This window comes from Heptranchias perlo, chromosome 2 (genome assembly GCF_035084215.1).
Source record: "Heptranchias perlo isolate sHepPer1 chromosome 2, sHepPer1.hap1, whole genome shotgun sequence".
Classification (NCBI taxonomy): domain Eukaryota; kingdom Metazoa; phylum Chordata; class Chondrichthyes; order Hexanchiformes; family Hexanchidae; genus Heptranchias; species Heptranchias perlo.
The window spans coordinates 25,788,436-25,810,869 of NC_090326.1; the positions used below are offsets into that span (position 1 = coordinate 25,788,436).

The window sequence follows — 22,434 nt, forward strand, 5'->3', positions numbered from 1 at the left end:
AGTGACTACACTTCAAAAGTACTTCATGCGCTGTAAAGTTCTCAGGGATGTCCTGAGGTTGTGAAAGGCGCTATATAAATGCAAGTCTTTCTAAATCATTCCTTTTCCATGATTTTTCCCGAGGTTTCTCACTTGGCATGGAACTGGTTTTAACATCTTAGGTTCCTTGGAAACCTGAAGAAGAAAACACAAAAGCCTGCCTGGGTTGGATTAATCAACAGAAGGCTTGATACTCTGTCTAATCTAACTGTGGCAAAAATGTATTTTTGTCTGGACTAGATTTTTGTATTATTACCAGTAACAGTTTACAGAGGGTTAGTTCTGATTTCTTTTAGCTGCTTCTGCAAAGTACAGAAAATATACAGACTGTTCAGACAGCTGAAGGTTAATTAATATATATGCCCGGATCTTGGTTTCTGTCAAACAAAAACAGTTCTAAGATGCTAATGTCACCTGAACAGCAACGGCATTGAGGTGTACCTGTTTTATAGTATCTGTCATGGCTTTCCAATTATCACAGATATTGCTATTTCAAGGGGCTTGTGTATCTTTTTAAAGCTTTGTTTTAAATGGTTCCAAGAGCAGCGTATTACGTTTCTTTTGTCTTGTTCTGGTGGTTCGGGTGGATGTAAAATATCCCATGCCACGATGTGAGGAGGAGCAGGGAGTTCTTCCTCAGTCCTGGTCAACATTTCTCCCTCAGCTAACACCACCGCAATACAGATTAAACAGTCATTCGATTCATTTGCTAATTGTGGGACCTATGCACATTGGCTGCCGTATTTGCCTTGATAACGGTGACTGCACTTCAAAAGTAATTAATTAGCTGTGGAGCTCATTGGGCCGTCCTGAGGAGGTGATAAGGCCCTATTTAAATGCAAGTTTTTTTTTAGGAATACACCACAGTGTGGGCCACCACCTACCTGCAGCAACACAACTGACATTTTCACATGCCTGCTCAAAACATGGTTGTCCCAAAACACATCAAGCGTGGCAACCTACATGGGGCTTGTTGCAGAATGAACAGCAATAACTTTTCACAATGTGACCGAGCCCAATTTTATTGTTCAACAAATACAAACAATTTAAGGTTCAGCCACGTAAGTCGCAAAAACAAGTGTTTCTTACGCATCGTAAATCTCTCATTCAATTCTATTGCAAAGCACAATTTGTGTACTGAAAAACATAGCGATGTAAGGAATATTACAGCAACAGTAATAATTAGTGGCAGTAAACTGATTAGAGCACACAGATACTGCTGATGCAACGGCGATAGTAAAAACTGCACCACCCAAACACGCGACCTCCACCGCCTAGAAGTACAAGAGCAGCAGGTGCACAGGAACACCATCAAATCCAAGTTCCCCTCCATTCACACGCCATCCTGACTTGAACATATATCGCAGTTCCTTCGTCGTCGCTGGGTCAAAATCCTGGAACTCCCTACCTAATGGCACTATGAGAATACCTTCACCACGTGGACTGCATCGGTTCAAGAAGAAGGCATCTCACCACCACCACCACCACCACCTTCTCAAGGGCAACTAGCGATGGGCAATGCCCTTATCCCGAGAATGTATTTAAAAAAAAGCAAATAAACATTTTCTACACTGAATCAATGCAAAGCCTGAAAGCTTGACTGAAGAGCCTTCTTACCTCCATCCTTAGGATGATGCAATTATTCCTTGTATTAATGCTTGTTAAATGCTGAAATCGTAAATCTCGAGCTTGAAGACCAAGTTCTTGATACAGTTCAGTCTTCTTGCGTTCTATAGTGGAAAAGGTGATCTACACGTTGCATCACTTTATATAATAAATGGGAACGGTTGCCGTCTACGGCAACTTTTAAGAAAAACATTTGTAATTCTACCTTGTGATACTTGAGGTGGTGCCACTGAATTTTATCATAACCAGATTCCTTCTGCCACCTTAACTGCTGGACAAACGAAATCCCAGCGTTATCATCAATTGCACCTTGTTACACTCCCTTTGCCCCATCATTGGCGGCCGTGACCACAGCCATTTAGGCCCAACGCGCCGAAATTCCCTCCCTAAATCCCCCTACCTCTCCCTCCTCCTTTAAAACGCTACATAAAACCCAACTCTTTGACCAAGGTTTTGGTCCCCCTCCCCGCCCTCCGAATATTTCCTTCTTTGGTTTGGCTCCCATTTTTGTCTGATTACGCCTCTGTGAAGCGCCTTAGGACGTTCTTCTACATTGAAGGTACTATATAAATAAATGCAAGTTGTTGATTTTGTTGTGGTTGAAACAAGCCAGACTGCGTGATCAGTGGTGACATGATGACAGGAGTTAAAATAAAATGGGAACTACCCACTTGCTTCATTCAGTGTGCCATTGAATAGCACACAGTGAAACTAGTGGCATGACAAGGTAGGTAATTGGGAAGAAAGTAATTCTATGATTGTACAGTGAGTGATGGGCACCACAGTGGGGATCGACCTTAAAATAGATTTATAAAATTGATACAAAAATTTCTTCCCGACAATGATTATATTCAGAAAATATAAAATTACTATAAACAAACTTACCAAAGAAGCTTACGTTCCCAGCGTTGTCATATTTCACCTGAAAGAAAATGATTAACTTTTAATATGGTACATGCAGGTTTTCTTTAAATTAAAAAAAAAATAGACTGCACTTACTACAGAAAACGCTGGAACCACACTGACGAGAGTAGTTTGAGAGAGGTCTGTACTGTGGTATCGTCGTCCATTCACTGAAGAAAATCAATAAATGAAACTATTAAAGACCTGCGTTCCACATAAACAAATGCAGTCTCTCTCATGTTGATTTGTTACTAATTATAAAATCACAAAATCATACAGCACAGATGAGGCTTATGATGATATCAAGTCCTTGGCACGGAATTACCCATAAGTCACCAAAGGTCATAAAGATGGTTGGTGCAGGAAATAGGAATGTTAAGACAGGGGTCCTTCTGAGGTTGGGGATTAAAGCAGAGATTGTTGGGGCCATACAACATGACCTGGGGTGCGCGATGCTGAAATTAAGGCCTAGACTTTCCAGTCTAATCCCTCAGGTTTACAACATCACTAAAAACAGTTTATCATGTCACTTATTGCTGTTCGTGGGACCTTATTGGCTGCCATGTTTCCCTACGTTACAACAGTGACTATATTTGAAAATTACTTAATTGGCTGTGAAGCATTTGGAAACATCACAAGGTCATGAAAGGCACTACATAAATGCAAGTTCTTTCTTTCTTTCTATCCATCCCTTATTAAATTGAAACTGTTCTAGCAGACGATGCATAATGTGACCCACAGCCTGTCAAACCCACTGCACTTCATGTGCTTAGAGGTTACTCCAACTGGAGAATAAGTTATCAAAAGCTTCTGTAGAAAATGGTGCATAGGAGAAAATAATCTAATAAATGAGGATGAGGATAAATTGCTTGAGCTTTGCTCAGTATTTATCATTGAGTGGTCACATTTGGTTAGTAAAAAGAACACGCATTCAACATTCTTCCCCACCCCCCCCCCAAAAAAAAAAGGCTGTGGATGCTGGGGCAATTGGAACTTTCAAGACTGAATGATAGATTCTTGTTAGGTAAGGGCATCAAAAGATATGGAGCAAAGGTGGTCAAATGGAGTTGAGGCCATGATCTAACTGAATGGTAGAGGAGATGAATGACCTATTGCTGTTCCTAAGTTCCATGTTTATTTTTAAGATTGATATATTACCGCTTCACTTAGAAAGTAATGCCATCTGTCATCTAGGTCTGACCCTCAAATCTGTTTGCCTTGCTACTTCTCTCTCCACCTTTCAAAACCTCCCTCTTCCAACCTCTCCTAATTTCTATACCACTTAGTACATTCTCTATGTGAAACAATTTGGGATATTTAATTGCATTAAGGACTCTATACAAATGTAAGTTGTTGCACGAACTCAACATTGTTTCTTCAGTAATTCCCTTTTTTTTTCAAAAAGTACTTTGGAGTTTATGAAGCAGTCATTTAATTTCTGATCATTTTTTTTTTAAAAAGACTTTCTAGTAGAAGATGTTGTGGAAGATGCTGACAATCCTTGAGAATGATATATAATGGGATAATCTGCCTGAAAGGATGGTGGAAGCAGATTCAATAGTAACTTTCAAAAGAGAATTTGTAATATACTTGAAAAGGAAAACATTGCAGGGCTTTAGGGAAAGAGCATGGGAGTGGGACAAATTGGATAGCTCTTTCAGAGCAGGCACAGGCACGCTGAGCCGAATGGCCTCCTTCGGTGCTGTATCACTATGATAATCAATCCAAGATTATCAGAAATTAATCTACAGTTGATTATCAAGAACCAACATTTGGTTTCAAAGCAGTAGCCACATCAAAAAATGCATTCATGGTATCTAACCAAGCACCACATTATTGCACTTTCCAGCATTTACTACCGTGGTAAATTATGGTGCAAAGATGCGAGCAATGCTCCATTAAATGTATGTGTCCGCGACAAATACTCACACTGCCTGCTTGACCTGAACTGAAGGAGTTTTTGGGGTTGGATTCCCACCGCACACGTATGAAGTGCAGAAATATTTCTGTCACATGCACAGTGCATCGAAATCCTACATCTGGAACCGTATTTCAAACATGGTAACTTAAGAGTACTGGCTTTAAGAGTGAATCCAGCTCGCTCTTTAAAAGCTCGCAGCAGAGACCTGCTCAGTCCGCAGACTTCCATTCGTCAATTTCTTGTTTTGAAATTCCCTCACAGCCTCCACACAATTGAGACCCAATAAGTGATCCCTTCAGCGGTCAAGTGTCCGAGGGAGCTGGAAAATTCAGGTCGAGGACTTTAGCGTCCTCTCCCGGAAGAAAACACCACCGGCTGCAGCCGAGGAATACCTCAACTAAGTGACCTCTTAAAGTAACTTTCGAAAATACGAATAAAGGTCGGCTGTCATAAAGACTGAAATCACTGCCTCTGGGAAGTTACGGGTCAACAACCAGCGCGAGGGCTCAAACGTCCCGGGCAGAATTCTAAAATAGAACGTATCCTTTGGCCACACAGTAACAATTCCACAGCCGACCCCGGAAATCCAACCCGTCTCCATGTGCGCAAGCGCGGCCAAGGGGAGGGGAGGGGCAATTCAAACGCATACGCAACGTTTGTACCGCCTCGGGTGACAGATGGTCTTCTGCACAGAAGCACTCACAGACTGATATGTGAAAATGATCTCTCATGATTCACTTACTCGTTAGATTTTGGTTTAAGGGGAAGTAAATTGAATAAATACTGTATATTTAAAGGAAAGAACTTGCATTTATACATTTCACGACCTCAGGACCCCGGAAAGCGCTTTACAGTCAATAAAGTACTTTAGAAGTGTGGACACTGTTGCAATGTGGGCAAAGGGACAGACAATTTGCGCACAGACAGCAATATGACAATGACCAGAGAATCTGTTTTAGTGATGTGGTTGGAATGATAAATATTGGCCAAAACACCGGCGAGACCTCCCCAGCTCTTTTACGGAATAGTGTCAGGGGATCTTTTACATCCACCTGAGATGGCAGATAGGGCCTTAGTTTAAATGGTACCTCTGACAGTGCAGCATTCACTCTACTGCATTATAGTGTTAGCCTAGATTTTGAGCTTGAGTCTCTGGAGTGGGACTTGAGCCCACAACTTTCTGACTCAGATAAGATTGCTACAACTGAGCCAAGGCTGACTCTGTAAATATATGTGTTTTTTTATGATGATACATCTCACTTCTATCACATTGACAGCTCTGATATGAGACAATCTTCAGCTGGTGATAGGAAGTTTCCTATGCTTTCCCAGTGCTGCAGCTCATTAGTGGAGGTGCAATTTTAAAAGTGGCCATATTGTACATTGTGCCTGAGATTTCTTTTCTGCGGGTGGGGGTTGGGGGGAGCGGGTTTCTGTGGTAGGTTTGCTAACTCTGGTTGGACGTATTCCTGGAGGTTTGATCACATTACTCTTGCCTCTATTTTGCAAATGTAATTGGATTTACCTTATAATGGCTGGGTCCCCTGTCGTTGAGTGTACTTGCTCCCCTGTAGTTGAGTGTACTTGCTCCCTGTGAGGCTATAAAAAATGTGTCAGAACAGAAATATTCCCAAACCACCAAGGAACTGTCTTGTTATTTAACTAGTAGCCATTTATTACATTTCACGTATTGATCCCTAAGAAAAAAAATACTTGATTCAGACTTGAAACATGACATATTGTTTCTACAAGTGTACCTACTGATTAGGTAATTCTTGCCTTTTATTTAGTTCAAATATAACAAACAGCAGATGCCTGAAAAGAACAGTGGCAAGAGGGAGGAGGATAAGGACCAGAAGCAGGGACAAAAATGGACACATACCTGGGAAAAAGAGTAATGATGCCAGGCCTGACTGCAGGGTGGGCAGTGGGCCATGGTATGATAGCAAGGAAGCATGGAGAAGTGAGATAGTATGGAGGACAGTGGCCCTGCATTATTTGCATATACATGTGATGCTATGTTTTTGCACCACACACTAGCTAAATATTTATAAAATATTGCCCCATTTGGGTTTGCAAAAGTAGTACCAAAAGCTGCAGGTTTTCTCAACATAGAATCACAGGAACGTTACAGCACGGAAGGAGGCCATTTGGCTCATCGAGTCTGTGCTGGCTCTATGCAAGAGCAATCCAGCTAGTCCCACTCCCATGCCCTACCTGGGAGCCCTGCAAAATTTTTCCTTTCAAGTACTTATCCAATTCTCTTCTGAAAGCCACGATTGAATCTGTCTCCACCAACCCCTCAGGCAGTGCATTCCAGATCATAACCACTCGTTGTGTAAAAAAGTTTTTCCTCATGTCACCTTTAGTTCTTTTGCTAATCACCTTAAATCTATGTCCTCTGATTCTTGACCCTTCCACCAATGGGAACAGTTTCTCTCTATCTACTCTGTCTAGACCCTTCATGATTTTGAATACCTCTATCAAATCTCCTCTCAACTTTCTCTGTTCCAAGGAGAACAACCCCAGCTTCTCCAGTCTATCCACTTAACTAAAGTCCTTCATCCCTGGAATCATTCTTGTAAATCTCTTCTGCACCCTCTCTAACACCTTCACCTCTTTCCTAAAGTGCGGTGCCCAGAACTGGACACACTACTCCAGTAGTGGCCGAACCAGTATTTTATAAAGGTTCATCATGACTACCTCTATTTAAAAAGCCCAGGATCCCGTATGCTTTTTTAACAGCTTTCTCAACCTGCCCTGCCACCTTCAATGATTTGTGTACATGTACCCCCAGATCTCTCTGTTCCTGTACCCCTTTTAGAATTGTGCCCTCTAGTTTATATTGCCTCTCCTCATTCTTCCTACCGAAATGTATCACTTCGCATTTTTCTGGGTTAAATTTCATCTGCCACGTGTCCGCCCTTGCCACCAGCCTGTCTATATTGTCTTGAAGTCTATCACTATCCTCCTCACTGTTCACTACACTACCAAGTTTTATGTCATCTGCAAATTTGAAAATTGTGCCCTGTACATCCAAGTCCAAGTCATTAATATATATCAAGAAAAGCAGCGGTCCTAGTACCGACCCTGGGGAACACAATTGTATACCTCCCTCCATTCCAAAAAACAATTGTTCACCACAACTCTCTGTTTCTTGTTACTTAGCCAATTTTGTATCCATGCTGCTACTGCCCCTTTTATTCCATGGGCTTCAATCTTGATGACGAGCCTATGATGCAGCATTTTATCAAACGCCTTTTGAAAGTCTGTATACACCTCATCAACCACATTGCCCTCATCGACCCTCTGTGTTACCTCATCAAAAAACTCTATCAAATTAGTTAAACACGATTTGCCTTTAACAAATTTGTGCTGGCTTTCCCTAATCAATCCACACTTGTCGAAGTGACTGCTAATTCTGTCCCGGATTATCGTTTCTAAAGGTTTCCCCACCACCGAGATTAAACTGACTGGCCTGTAGTTGCTGAGTTTATCCTTACACCCTTTTTTGAACATGTGTAGTCAATGGTAAAAGAAAGAATGACACATTAATATAGCACCTTTCATGACCTCAGGACGATGACATAATGAAGTGTTGTCACTGTTGTAATGTAGGAAACATGGCAGCCAAATTGCACACAGCAAGGTCCCACAGACAGCAATGTGATAATGACTAGATAATTTGGTTCAGTGTTGTTGGTTGAGGGATAAATGTTGGCGGGGACACTGGGGAGAACTCCTGCACTCTTCTTTGAAATAGTGCCATGGGTTCTTTTATATCCATCTGAGAGGGCAGATAGGGCCACAGTTAACACCTCATCTGAAAGACAGCATTACACTGTCAGCCTTGATTTTGTGCTGAAGTGTCTGGAGTGGGACTGGAACCCACAACCTTTTGACTCAGAGGCAAGAGTGCTACTAACCTAGCCAAAGCTGATACACTATTCAGAATCTATGGAAGCCAGCAGGGACATAAAACTGTTGCTGATTTTTCTGCTGTTGCTGGGTTCTAAGGAATTCTGTGTATTAATGTACTCTCTTTTCTAAGGAAGCTCTCACCTGCTGTGTCCGTCTGTAAACTGATTAATTCTTGTATAATCTCTAATGGATGCCAGGATGGAGCCAATAGCATAAATGTTCATGGTTACTATCCCCTTTTTGGTTATTGATAATGCGGGAGAGCCTGCAGAAAGAGATTGTGAGTCACTCTGCAGTTACTCATATATGTCCGTCAGAATTTATCTGCTGAATCCAAATCTCCTCAGGCATCAGCTTCCAGTAAGAGCAATTTAAGTCAGCCTTAGTCTGTAAATTCTCTTAGAAGGGCATTACATTCCACTTTCTCCTGGGTTCTTCTTGTTCCTTGAGAAGTACAGCTGTCAGATTGATGGTGTTTCAGATCCATTTCAAACAATCAGGGTAGAGGCTATGCTTCTGTCATCACTTTTTAGAGTGCTCTAATGCTACCAGAATTAGCTTAATCTTGGTCTATAAAGCACTCTATTTAACGCTGGAATTTGACACCGAAAATTGCAAATGAGTGTATTTTTTTAACATTCAACTCCCTAATTATGATCTCAAATGACACTAATCACAAAGGTATTTAGCATTAATGCTATACAGAGCAAAAGGGTAAACTATATGCATATTTATCATTAAAAAGGTTTGCAATGTATTTTCTAATTCATGTGTGGAATAATATGTATATCATTTGATGTGCGTTTTGCATTTTTATTATATAACTTATTTACAAGGTACTTGAAAAACCTGAGCAAAGTACCTGCTTGGAAGCATCATGCAGTACAACTGTTGTTTTGGTGTATTGTCATAATATGTTGTTGCAAGAATAACCGAGTAACACTAAAATTACACCGAGAAGCAGAGACAAGATTAGGTCTCTGCATTTGGTGTGGTGGTTAGTCTATAAGGTTGCCTTTATGGACAGGCATGAAGTCGCTTTATATGGGTAGGTGATGCAAGACAAAATCAATGGTAGTTCACAATTAACCAATATTTAGATGCAGCTGGTACTAATAATGGGTGCAAATTTTTCATCACTTGGGAGGCTAATTCACTGATGAAATCTTCCACTGGTGCCAGGTAGAACATCATTCTGCTTGTAGCTGTGGTACAACTAATAACTAAAACCTAGAAATTATTGTTGCTGTTTGATGGGTGACCAGATTGTACAATTGAGGGCAGAGGTAGTGTATCCGATTCACAACCTTCCCAATTTCCAGTTATTAACTATTATGCCCGGAAAGTTGGGAATGCCGTGAATCAGGCATACTAACTGCCGTGCCTGATTGTCCAATCGGCTAATTCATAAAATTTACCTTGATATTCCTTTGTCCACTGTTTCAATAGACAAGTTAACCCATTTAAAATAAACAGGTTAACACCTGCTTTAAAAAATAGATAAAGATATGCCATGTGAACATTTGATGTGTTTGTCCGCTAATATCACCAATATTAATTTCTGAGCTGAAATGATTGTCCTGCGAAGACAGAAGTGATTAGAAATTATAGGCCTGGAGTTTCTGCTTGGTTTCCACCCAGGTATCAGCCCAATCTGGACAGAATCGACTAAATTAGCGCCAAAGATCATGAGTTACACCCTTAACCGTTTCCGCTTCAGTTTCCGCTATCTTTTACGCTGGTTCAAAACTCAATTCGCCTGAAGCAATCCCCGCCCACAAAGCTGGCCACACTCCCAGGTCGGCATGGCGAGTTTCCGCTGATTGCTCCCATTCGGGGGTATTCATCACATTGCACCCAGAATTTTGGGCGCAGAGGCATCCGTGGTCATATTAATCCATTGTTAATGATTTGCAGCTGCAGTGACCAGCAGTCAACTGAAGCTTCACTCAGGTCTGTTTCTCATACTGATGCTACAATTATTTTAAATTACTTTAAATTCAGTTTAAATGCATTCAAATTCAGTCAATTGATCTGCCCTTGGTACAGAAGACCTGTGACCAGCAGTCAATTGAAACCACTGATTGGCCTGTTTCTTCAGCTGCAGCAATTATTTGAACAAATTTTCAGTTTAAATTAGTTGAAGTCAGTAAACTTGAGGCCACATTGGCCATCTTCCAGTCAATAATTGATTATGATCGATAACGCTGCTTGATTCATGCGCTGATTCATGGGGGATTTTATGTTTGGGCTTATTAATTGAGTTTGAGTGGAAATTTGGGCATAACTTCTTCTTGGCAAAATTTATAGCACATTTTGAGAGCATCTTCTTGATTGTGCCCCTAGTGGAAAATAGTGTTTAGGAATCAAAGGAGCACTGAAAATATATTCTCCCACATGCAACCTACCCCTTAAAAATGAATGATATTTTGAAGGATATTTAATTAAGTTAGTTTTTTAATTATAGTATAATCTCTATACAGTCAGTCAGATAAGGTTGTAAATGTGATGGTGAATCCATTCCATTTAGCTCAAAGTGTGATAACATAATTTTATCAAAACATCAGTTGTATAAATTATTTTATAAGTTCTAACTAGTTGTTACTTGAAATTGTTTTTTAGCATTAGGTAAACCTTGAATGAGTTTAGATTGACTAAGTTGTTTAATTTTTATGCTTGAAATAATTATGTCACAGCCTACATCTGCCTACATTATTGAGATTTGCTGACGAAAACAGATTAGAGATTAATAGCATTATATTGAGAGCTGAGCTTTATGTACAGGATTAACCACACTGTCATTGATGCAATATCACAACTAGGTTAGTACAATGTAACTACAACAGCTTTGTTATATATCATTCACATTCTGTCTGTGAAGATTATAAATGGGTTACTTATCTGACAATTTTTAAAAAATTTACTTTGCTAGGAAAATGACAGAAAGGTAAGCTAACCAATATCACACGTGTGGTTATCAAGGACAAGAGTTGAACAGTGATACAGTGACACATAAGTGGTGACTGAGATGATGGTGGAACATACCATCGGAGTATTTAAACAAAGATTCTAGTGCTTAAAAAAGAGTAGGCCGGGGTTATCGCTGTATATCCTCAAAAAGGTCCCAACAGATCATTGCAGTCTGTTTCCTATTGCATACCTCACCATACAAAAAAGCAATAGCATAGAGAAGGTGCAAGACACAAGCTTGAGGACGTGCCTACTGAACCCCAGTTGCAATAAGGAAGAGTCAAGGCAGTCTAGAATTGATGAGATGTTCCCTGAATTGCCTATCTGCCCAAAACATGTGCATATACACAGTAGAGTGGACCAGTACTCTATCCCCACCATTACCCTCTGCCCTACCTCAGCTACCATGGATACCAATCCATTCCTCTACTGCTATCTTATTCAGTGCCATTCCAAGTTAATTCTCAGAGCACAGCTGAAATAAATTAAACCCATTCTATTCTCCCTAGTACTATAAGGTGCATGTGTGTTCGACCCAGCGCCCCCCTCTGTGAACGTGTATTGGTTGTGCCTTCTACTATCTGCCCCAATCTCCACATCAGTGATTCCCCAGAAAAGGGAGAAAGTGTGGTGGTTAGCTGCTGGATGTCAACGTGTGCTACGTGTGCCTCTTGAGATCGATGCGGTTATGAGTTGGCCCTACAACTGCTGGTGCCAAATCTAATGTTGTGGTGGCTGTCTGGTCTTGCATACTATCTGGCACATCACGATTCATTCAAGTGAGGTGGTTGGGTGGAACAGATGTAGCCTCAGGACCTTGGTCACTGGGGGTTTGGTGCAGATGGCCCTGAAATGGCCACTCTCCCACAGGGGTCTGCAGTTTGGTTAGGTGGTCCTTCACCAGTGCCTCTAGCCAGTAATACATTCTATGTGCCCTAATCAGGAGGAGGGCATCATTAATACCATTAGGGTGATTACATCGTCGGTTAATTATCAGAATTTTCAGAATCAGTAAGGGTATTGTATGAAAAGTGCAATTGCCCTCTGCAGTAATGACACTTTTTGTGCATTGAGTTAAAAAAAATCTCTAAGCGTGAATAGACTGGAGAAGCTGGGGTTGTTCACCTTAGAGCAGAGAAGGCTGAGAGGAGATAAGACGGAGGTGTTCAAAATCATGAGGGGTCTAGGCAGTGTAGATAAAGAGGAACAGTTTCCATTGGCGGAAGGGTCAAGAATCAGAGGACACAGTGGTGGAGGCAGATTCAATTGTGGCTTTCAAAAGGTAATTGGATAAGCACTTGAAAGGAAAAAAATTGCAGAGCCACAGGGAAAGAGCAGGGGAGTGGGACCAGCTGGATTGCTCTTGCAGATAGCCGGAACAGGCTTGATGGGCCGAATGGCCTCCTTCTGTGCTGTAACCATTTGGAGGAAGTCTCCGAAAGCTTGTGAATTTAAAATAAAATTGCTGGACTATAACTTGGTGTTGTAAAATTGTTTACAATTGTCAACCCCAGTCCATCACCGGCATCTCCACATCATGATTCTATGAAGCATGCTTGCCTGATTCTGGAATCCCTACTTGCCTGATTGACCTCAGGGTGACTGGTAACCAACTGCATAATCGGCCCTTATATATCTCCAGTACAGCAGATTCAATAGTAACTTTCAAAAGCGAAAGGTATATATACTTAAAACGGAAAAAGTTGCAATGCTATGGGGAAAGAGCAGAGGAGTGCAACTAATTGGACAGCTCTTTCAAAGAGCACAGGCCTCCTTCTGTGCTGTCTGGTTCTACGAATTCAGTAGCTCGAAAACAGGCCAACGTTTCATTTACAGCTTGGGTGCCAGACCGCGACTGAAGCCCCCGTGATTACTCGAGGTCAACTTCACACTGGCGACGGGCAAAATTGCTGCAGTGATAAACCATGAGATTGGAGGGGGGGGGGGGTAACAGGTTGACTTAAGTGAGTGTCGAGTCAAATTGGTGAACAGAAAAGAGGTCGATGCGATTGAGCCATTGCCACAGCGTCTCATTCAGTGTTCTTTCCGTGGGTTTTGACATGACTGGCTGTGGGGAGGCTGGTCTGTATAGTCACCGGCATGTGATTCGGCTCTCTTGCCATTGGGGTGCTAGTTGGACAGCTCCTTTAAAGACAGTGCTGTCGCCATCGCCCCCTCGTCTCAAAGATGACTTGTTAGTTTGTAGCGATGATGTAACGCGGGCGAGTTCGAATAGAACACGCGGACACAGCGTTAAAGTTCCAAACCCCGCCCTTCTGCGTTCTTTTATGGAACTCTCATTTACATGCCAGAAATATGCTGCTGCTTCTTTTTTTTTTAAAGGGACCGCGCCGCAGCACCGACGCTCCCCTGGTGCACCAAACCCAGCTCGGCAAGCTCACACCTAACCCGACTGTTTCATCAGATGCAACTTGCCACATGGAGTGAGGGACGGGGGGGGGGGGGGGGGCGGAGGAGGAGGAGTGACCGTGTTCCCAAACGCACGTGCACCTGGCTCCCGCTCCTCCTCTTTCCACGCCTAGTGGTTGTCATGGAAACAGTGGAACGAACACAAAGTTTCCCCGGATACCGCAGCATGTTGTAGTTCAAAGCCGCCGCCGCCTGCAGTTGATACAGTTGCTGTCCGAACGGCGTGATAACTCAAGTAAAACACCGAGGCATTTTAAAGGGCTCCCATTCCAAATGTAAAGGTTTATTTTATTTAAAAAATATATATTTTTCCGGTTATGGCAGCCACCAAGCCGAATTTCCTGGCGCAGCCGGCGGTGAAGAGCGTGCGGGTTTACCGCAACGGGGACCCCTTTTACGCCGGCAGAAAGTTCGTGATCAACGAGCGCCAGATTTCGACGTTTGAAGCCTTCCTGAAGGAGGTGACAAACGGACTGGAGGCGCCGTTCGGGGCCGTCCGCAACATTTACACCCCGCAGCAGGGCCACCGCGTCTACCAGCTGGAGGAGCTGGACACGGGAAAGCAGTACGTGGCAGCGGGCAAGGAGAGGTTCAAAAAACTCGAGTGAGTGAGTGAGTGAGCAGCAAACGGCTGGCAATACATTATTATTAAAATTAACATAAATCTATTTAAACATAGAATCATAGAATGATATAACGCAGAAGGAGGCCATTCAAGAGCTACCCAATTAGTCCAATTCCTCTGCCCTTTCCCCGTAGCCCTGTAAATGTCATCCCTTCATACTATTGAATCTGCTTCCACCACCCTTTTCAGGCAGTGCGTTCCAGATCATAACTCGTTGCATTAAAAAAATACGCAGTAAATAAGCATAACTATAATTAGAAATAACTGATTTATTCAGATACCTATAATTTATCCATAAATGTACTGTTATGTACAATATTTAATAAATGCATTATTAGTTATAAAACCTTTTCAAAGTGCTTCATATTTGTTGCACTTGTTGCATGGCTGACATGTTTCTTCTCTCGACTACTGCCTTTCGTCTATGTTGCTTTGAACAGAATGGGGAGAATATGCACCGATAAAATCTCAAGATTTTCAGTGCCTGAGATGCCAAAAGAGGGCATTCATTTCCCTTGTCTTTAAAAATACGCTGTTGAGGGATTATCATCAATAGTAGTTATTCGTTGCTATGAAATAGGGTCAAATACAGAGTCAACCTCACTGTCAAAAAAAAAGTTAGATTTTGTTAATGGTAAAATGGATCAGGTGTGTAAGTAATATATTTTAGTGGTCGAGTCCCTAAATAAAAAGGCCGTAGTTTGTATGATGCTTTTCTTACAAGGTGCAAATAAAATCATCTTCTTCCAAGTATGATCTGACACGCAGAAAATCTAGTGAAGTGAGTCGGTAACAGTAACGAGAAACATCTGTCTGCTCCTGATAGTTCAAAATTGTGTTTTCTTTTGCGCTGAAAATGAATTATCCACTAATTTGAGTAAAGCAAGGTAAATAAAAGCGAAGTGGAAGTTTAGTGCGTTAAAAACTTTACTGATCAGATAATTCGAATCCAGCAACTTTGAATTAAGGTGAGTAGACTGTAGTTGGAAGATAATGAGAAGTTGGAGTTTTAAAAAAAAAATCATAACTTCCCAAAATTACATTTTTTTCCCAGCATTTCGTTTTGATTGACTGACTTTCTAAATGACCTGAAATTGTTAACAGTGATGCCCAAGTAAGAGATAATTGCCTGAAGACCCCTGATATGGTGCTTGCTGTGATCAATACAGAATAAAGTTCACCATTTAAATATAAAATAAAAAAAACTTAAATATGTTGTTGTTAATGTGAGTTTTATTCTTTAACAGGATACTTTTAGATGGCCCTTTTTGCATTGCATAAAAGGTTGGATGATTCGGTGCCTTTTTGAAAACTGCAAAGAGTCCGTGCTGTGTAAATGTTTACAAAATCAGCTTTTATAAAAGTATTATTTTTAAAATCGTGCATCTCTACAGTCATGTCACCATTGTATCCTATCATTTATAAAATATGAAAAACTGTGAACTTTGAGTAAGTGTGTGTACTTTTTCTATCCTAGAGGTACTTTAGCTGAAACATCCTGAAGTAAATTTTCTTTGGGACTGTCTGAGGCTGGAACTCAGATCTATCATAGGCCAGTTATAACTATGTAATCGTTGTGAAATGGTTTCAGCTTTGCACCAGTGCAAACTGGGTAGTGTAATTTGGGTGTGAACTTTTTGAAGCAGTTCAAGTAGGTCATCTTGTACTATTTCACTTTCAATTGCACTGCAACAGGTGAGAAGCAATAAAAAAAGGACTGCATGTGAAATTTATAAAATTAATTTTTAATCTTTTTAATGTGAATAAAGAGCTGGCTTTCTCTGCTACCATTAAAATGCATTTGGATGTTGTGCACAGCTTGGCTCATGTAAGCACGCGCATGCATGTTTTCTTTGGCCCGCAAGTGAGGTGGAGCTGGTAGTATAACTATGGTCTCGGAGTGGTACCTGTAGTACGGCAATGCCTGAGGTGGATCAATGTAGCAAGGAACAAGAGAAACATTTCTCACTGACCTTCCCGCCCACTGCACCCATGAAGGACTAATCTCATCAACATCCTTCCCCTCTCACCCACCACTGCTCCCTCAGACTTTACTAGCAGAGCAACAATCACCACCCTTCTTCATATTTCCCTCCAGAATGTCCTTCCACTTGCAAACAAGGCCCTTGCCATCCATGGTCTTATTGTGACAGATAGCATTGACAATGTGGCTTTGAGACTCACAGGTGGCATGACCTTACTCCTTACTGAAGCCTCTCTGCCTGGCTATACATTCCCCACCTGCCTTACCCACACTGCCACAGTGGCGGTGAAGCCCTTATCACTAAATCACACATTAGTCTCTTCCCCTTACTCCTCCTTTGAGCATCTCACCTTGTTCCACTCCTTTTGCCACCCCTCCACAATCATCGTTCTCTACCACCCCACCAGCCCCATCCCAAGTTTCTCCCTGAGCTATCTTCCCTCCTTTCCTCCCTCAGCCTCTGCACTGAATGAGTCTTCATTCTCATGTTCACAGCCACCCCCTTAACCTTGCCATCTCATGGCCTATTTACTCCCATGGTCCTGATTACAGACAAGGACATCTCTGACAACTTCTTGTATTCCCTACCACCCACATCCCCCTACTTCCTTCCAACCTCGCTTCCTTCCGCATCCACTCCTGGAAAAAAGTCTCTCCAAGTCACTTACAATTGCACTATCCTGCTGCTAACTGCCTCAACAACAAGTGCATGGAGCTCATGGACTTCTTTCATTAAGGTTCAGACCATTTGTTTAACTTCCCCACACCCCATCTTCCGTTTCCCTTTTCCCACCAATCCTAGCCCTGCTCTTGTGTATCTTGTTCCTCTGGTTTCTCTCCTATTTCCCGTCATGCGCACTCCAAACTCATCTTCTCCTTAAGACCAACCTTCCACTCACTCGATCCCATTCCTACCAAACTGCAGACCACCCAATTTCACCTGTGCTAGCTGACATCAGCAGTACTTCCTTCTCCTTCGGTACTGTTCCCCTCCCTTTCAAAACAGTTACTATCACCCCTCCTCTTCAAAACCCCCACTCTAACCCCCCCACCCCCATCCTTGTAACTAATGCCCCATCTTCAAGCTCCTTGAACATGTTGCCGCCTTCCAAATCCGTGCCTATCGTTCCTGCAAGTCCATGTTTCCACCCCTACCACAGAACTGAAACTGCTCTAATCAAAGTCACAAATGACATCCCTCTGACTGTGCTGCATTTTCTATCCTCATCCTCCTTGACTCCTCTCAGCAGCCCTTGACATGAACAATCACACCATCTTCATCCAGTGCCTTTCCTCTGTTGTCTAGCTCAGCGGGAGTGCCTTTGCTTGGTTCCACTCTTACCTATCCAAACATAGCCAGAGCATCTCCAGCAATGGCTTATCTTTTGGCCCTTGCACTGTTACCTTGGGTTCCCCATGGATCTATCCTTGACCTCCTCCTCTTCTTAATCAGTTGCCTCTTGGCAACATAATCTAAAGACATGGGGTCAGCTTCCAGATGTACACTGATGACATGTAGCTCTACCTGTCCACTGGCTCTCTTGACCCCTCTACTGCCTTTTGTGCTGTGAGACCGCTTTTCCAATATCCAGTTAGATGAGCCAGTTTTCTCCAAATATTGGGAAGACCAAAGCTATTGTCTTGACCCCCACCACAAACCTTTTCCACCAATTCCATTCCCCTTCCGAGGCCACTGTCTCAGGTTGAATTAGACTTTTTGCAACCTCTGAGTCCTATTTGACCCTGATCACCACAAATTTCCCTTATTTCCGCCTTCGTAACATCTCCTGCCTCCACCCCGCTTCAACCCATCTATTTCTGAAATTCTAATCCATGCCGTTGTCACCTCCAGCATTACTATTCCAATGCTGTCCTGGCCAGCCGTCCATCCTTCAAGCTCGGTAAACTTCAGCTCATCCAAAGCTCTGCTGCCCATATCCCATCCTGCATCAAACCCACTCACCCATCATTCCTACGCTGGCTTCCAGTCCCTCAGCATCTCCAATTTAAAATTCTCATCCTTGCGTTTAAATCTCTTCATGGCCTTTCCCTTCCCTATCCTCCTCTAGTCCAATAACCCCCCAGAAATCTGTTTCTCCCACTGATTTTTATTTTGTGCATTCCCAGCTCCCTTTGCCCCACTATTGGTGGCTGTGCCTCCCTCCACCTAAGCCCCAAGCTCTGGAATTCCCTTCCAAAGCCTCTCTGCCTCTCCACCGCCCTCACTTCCTTGAAGACTCTCCTTAAAAGGCAGCTCTATGACTAAGCCTTTTGGTCACCCCTCCTATTGGCTCCTTCTTTGGCCCAGTGTCCATTTTAATCTGATTACGCCTCTGTGAAGCACCTTGGAATGTCTATCTACGTTAAAGGTGTGATATAAATGCAAATTGTTGTTGTTAGTTCACTAAGGCTCTTTCACTTGTTTTTCTTGTATCCCTGGAGACTATATGACCTTTTTTCTTCTTCTGTGCCTCTTTGGTGACGGCTTTATTTTTAGTTGCTCCCTGGGCTAGAGTTAGCATCACAGAACTGGAGGGACTGCAAACATGACTCTGGCTTTTACTCTGATATTACTGTACTTCATTTTATTTTAATAGTAACTTTACTCATCGATCTGAAGAAAACCAAGTAATTACAAATGTTTTTCTTTTCAGCTATATTCAGATAGGAATAAAGAAGAAAAAGCCATTGCCAAAAGATGTCCAGGTATGTCCTAAAAATGTATTGCAGTTTACTTTTGATATATTTCACTTGTCACTGTAGATTTTTACCTTTTATTGTTAAATAAAATAATGTTGATTTACATTTAAAAAAAATCAAAGTGTAAATGTTTGCTGTAGAGTGTGTAATTAGCTTTGTTTTCGTAAACAAAGAACGGTTTTGTTTTGTAAATCCCTTTGTCATTTAATGATCCCTTACTGATATTTTACTAACAATTGGGTCCAGAGCAACTATCTACAATACAAACGTTGACTGCTGTTAAGGGAAATGATGCTGAAATATCGCTGCAGAGGTTACAGAGACGTGATGACTTATAAAAGCTGTAAACTGAGGAATGGTTGTAGACTCTAAACGAGAAGCAAATATCATAAAGCTACAGGCTGTGTTTTGTTGTGGCTGAACACAGCATAGACTCTTGCTCGTCAGGAGTTTGTAATTTTAATGACTGGGAAATTGGGACTGCTGTGAGTCCGCACTCGATTGTCCATCTATACTCCGTAGTGGAGCCTGCAACATTTACCCTATAGATCTAATTAACTGTAGAGAAAAAAAAGGTAAACTGTGAGTGCTAGAAATTTTAAGTAAAAAACAGAAAATCCACATCGGGTCCATATGCATCTGAGAGAAAAGGTGGGTTAACGCTTGAGGTGGCGACTATCAGAGTGGAACTTGAACAGTCCCATTCCGCTGAAGCTCCTCCACTTCAAACGTTAACCTAGTTCCAGCATTGTTTATATGTCACTTCAGAAATATTGGCCGGTTGGAATAAATCAAGGAAATTAAGAGCTACGTTTGAGTTTTCTTTATCTGATAGGTCCTGCTCGGAGTTGGGAGTAGGTTCACATGGATGTATGAAGGGGAGGTCATGTCTGATTAATCTAGCTGAATTTTTTTGAGGTGGTCACTAGCATGGTGAATAGGGGAGTGTCTATGGATATTGTCCATATGGACTTCCAGAGACATTTGATGAGGTTCCGCACAAGAGATTATTAGCAAAAATAAAAGTGCACGGAACTGGACGTAATCTTATGACATGGGTTGGCAATTGATTGGGAGGTAGGTTGGGATAAAGGGAATGTACTCTGATTGGTGGGATGTGACAAGTGGTGTTCGCCAGGGATCTGTACTGGGGCCCCAGCTTTCACCATATATATCAATGACTTGGGTGAAGGAATAGTGTTGTATATCCAAGTTTGCAGATGACACTAAGTTAAGAGGTGCAGGATGTCACATAGACAGACTAAGTGAGTGGGTAAAACTGGATGTGGGGGAAGTATGAGATCATCCAGTTTGATTCCAAGAAAGACAAATTGGAATATTTTCTTTATGGCGAGAAACTAGGAATTGTGGAGGAGCAAAGGGATTTGGGAATCTAGGTACACAAATCACTAAAAGCTAATGCACAAGTAGAAAAAGTAATCAAATGCTAATGGAATGTTGGCTTTTCTCTCAAAGGGGCTGGAATACAAAGTGGAGGAAGTTATGCTTCAGCTGTACAGAACCTTGCTCGGACCACACCTGGAAGACTGTGTTCAGTTTTGGGCACCACACCTCAGAAAAGATATAAAGGCCTTGGAAGGGTTACGGTGCAGATTCACCAGAATGATACCGGGGCTTAGAGAGTTAAATAATGAGGACAGGTTGCATAAAGGTGGCTTGTATTCCTTTGAGTTTAGAAGGTAGAGGGGTGATCTAATTGAGATGTTTACAATGATAAAGGGCAGATACGGGGAAACTATTTCCTCTGGTGGGGAATCCAGAACAAAGGGGGAGAATATTAAAATTAGACTTAGGCCGTTCAGGAGTGAAATCAGGAAGCACTTTTTCACACAAAGTGTAGTGAAAATCTGGAACACTCTTTTCCCCCCTCCCCCAAAAGGCTGTCTATGTTGGTTGCAGACTGAGATGATAATTTTTTTGTTAGATGTGGGTATCATTGGGTGTCACTGGACCAACCACATAAATACTGTGGCTACAAGAGCAGGTCAGAGGCTGGATATTCTGCGGCGAGTGACTCACCTCCTGCCTCCCCAAAGCCCTTCCACCATCTACAAGGCACAAGTCAGGAGTGTGATGGAATACTCTCCACTTGCCTGGATGAGTGCAGCTCCAAGAAGCTCGACACCATCCAGGACAAAGCAGCCCGCTTGATTGGCACTCCATCCACCACCCTAAACATTCACTCCCTTCACCACCGGCGCACTGTGGCTGCAGTGTGTACCATCCACAAGATACACTGCAGCAACTCGCCAAGGCTTCTTTGACAGCATCTCCCAAACCCACGACCTCGACCACCTAGAAGGACAAGGGCAGCAGGCACATGGGAACAACACCACCTGCACGTTCCCCTCCAAGTTTCACACCATCCCGACTTGGAAATATATTGCCTTTCCTTCATCGTCGCTGGGTCAAAATCCTGGAACTCCCTACCTAACAGCACTGTGGGAGAACCTTCACCGCAGGGACTGCAGCGGTGCAAGGCGGCGGCTCACCACCACCTTCTCGAGGGCAATTGGGGATGGGCAATAAATGCCGGCCTCGCCAGCGACGCCCACATCCCATGAATGAATTTAAAAAATGGATCAATGGTGGGTAATTGGAGTTGAGGTACAAATCAGCCATGAACAGATTGAATGGTGAAACAGGTTGGAGGAGCTGAATGCCCTTCTATTGTTCCTATGTTCCAATGCATAGAAACATAGAAAATAGGAGCAAGAGTAGGCCATTCGGCCCTTCGAGCCTGCTCCCCCATTCAGTATGATCATGGCTGATCCTCTATCTCAATACCATATTTCCACTCTCTCCCTATACCCCTTGATGTCTTTTGTGTCTAGAAATCTATCTAGCTCCTTCTTAATATATTCAGTGACTTGGCCTCCACAGCTTTCTGTGGTAGAGAATTCCATAGGTTCATACCCTCTGAATGAAGAAATTTCCCCTCATCGCAGTCCTAAATATCCTACCCCGTATCCTGAGACTGTGACCCCTCATTCTGGACCCACCCCCAGCCAGGGGAAACCTCCTCCCAGCATCCAGTCTGTATAGCCCTGTCAGAATTTTATACGTTTCAATGAGATCCCCTCTCATTCTTCTAAACTCGAGTGAATACAGGCCGAGTTGACCCAATCTCTCCTCATACGACAGTCCTGCCATCCCAGGAATCAGTCTGGTGAACCTACGCTGCACTCCCTCTATGGCAAGTATATCCTTTCTTAGGTAAGGAGACCAAAACTGCATACACTACACCAGGTGTGGTCTCACCAAGGCCCTGTATAACTGCAGTAAGACATCCTT

At 42.5% G+C, this 22,434-nt stretch overlaps 2 protein-coding genes across 2 annotated transcripts in view; one reads left to right on the top strand and one right to left on the bottom strand.

Annotated features, from left to right (window-relative positions):
* mrs2 (magnesium transporter MRS2) overlaps window positions 1–5,083 on the bottom strand; it is a 28,110-nt gene extending 23,027 nt beyond the window's left edge. Inside the window, exons 1-4 of the mRNA XM_068001476.1 lie at window positions 4,498–5,083; window positions 2,665–2,738; window positions 2,551–2,587; window positions 1,657–1,769 (exon numbers count right to left, since the gene is read on the bottom strand). Of these exons, the coding sequence (XP_067857577.1) occupies window positions 1,657–1,769; window positions 2,551–2,587; window positions 2,665–2,738; window positions 4,498–4,717 (444 nt within the window). The 5' untranslated portion in view covers window positions 4,718–5,083. The remainder of the gene's footprint in view (window positions 1–1,656; window positions 1,770–2,550; window positions 2,588–2,664; window positions 2,739–4,497) is intronic.
* An 8,923-nt stretch (window positions 5,084–14,006) lies between these two features.
* Window positions 14,007–22,434, top strand: part of LOC137335978 (doublecortin domain-containing protein 2-like) — a 195,018-nt gene continuing 186,590 nt past the window's right edge. Inside the window, exons 1-2 of the mRNA XM_068001485.1 lie at window positions 14,007–14,414; window positions 19,074–19,125. Of these exons, the coding sequence (XP_067857586.1) occupies window positions 14,128–14,414; window positions 19,074–19,125 (339 nt within the window). The 5' untranslated portion in view covers window positions 14,007–14,127. The remainder of the gene's footprint in view (window positions 14,415–19,073; window positions 19,126–22,434) is intronic.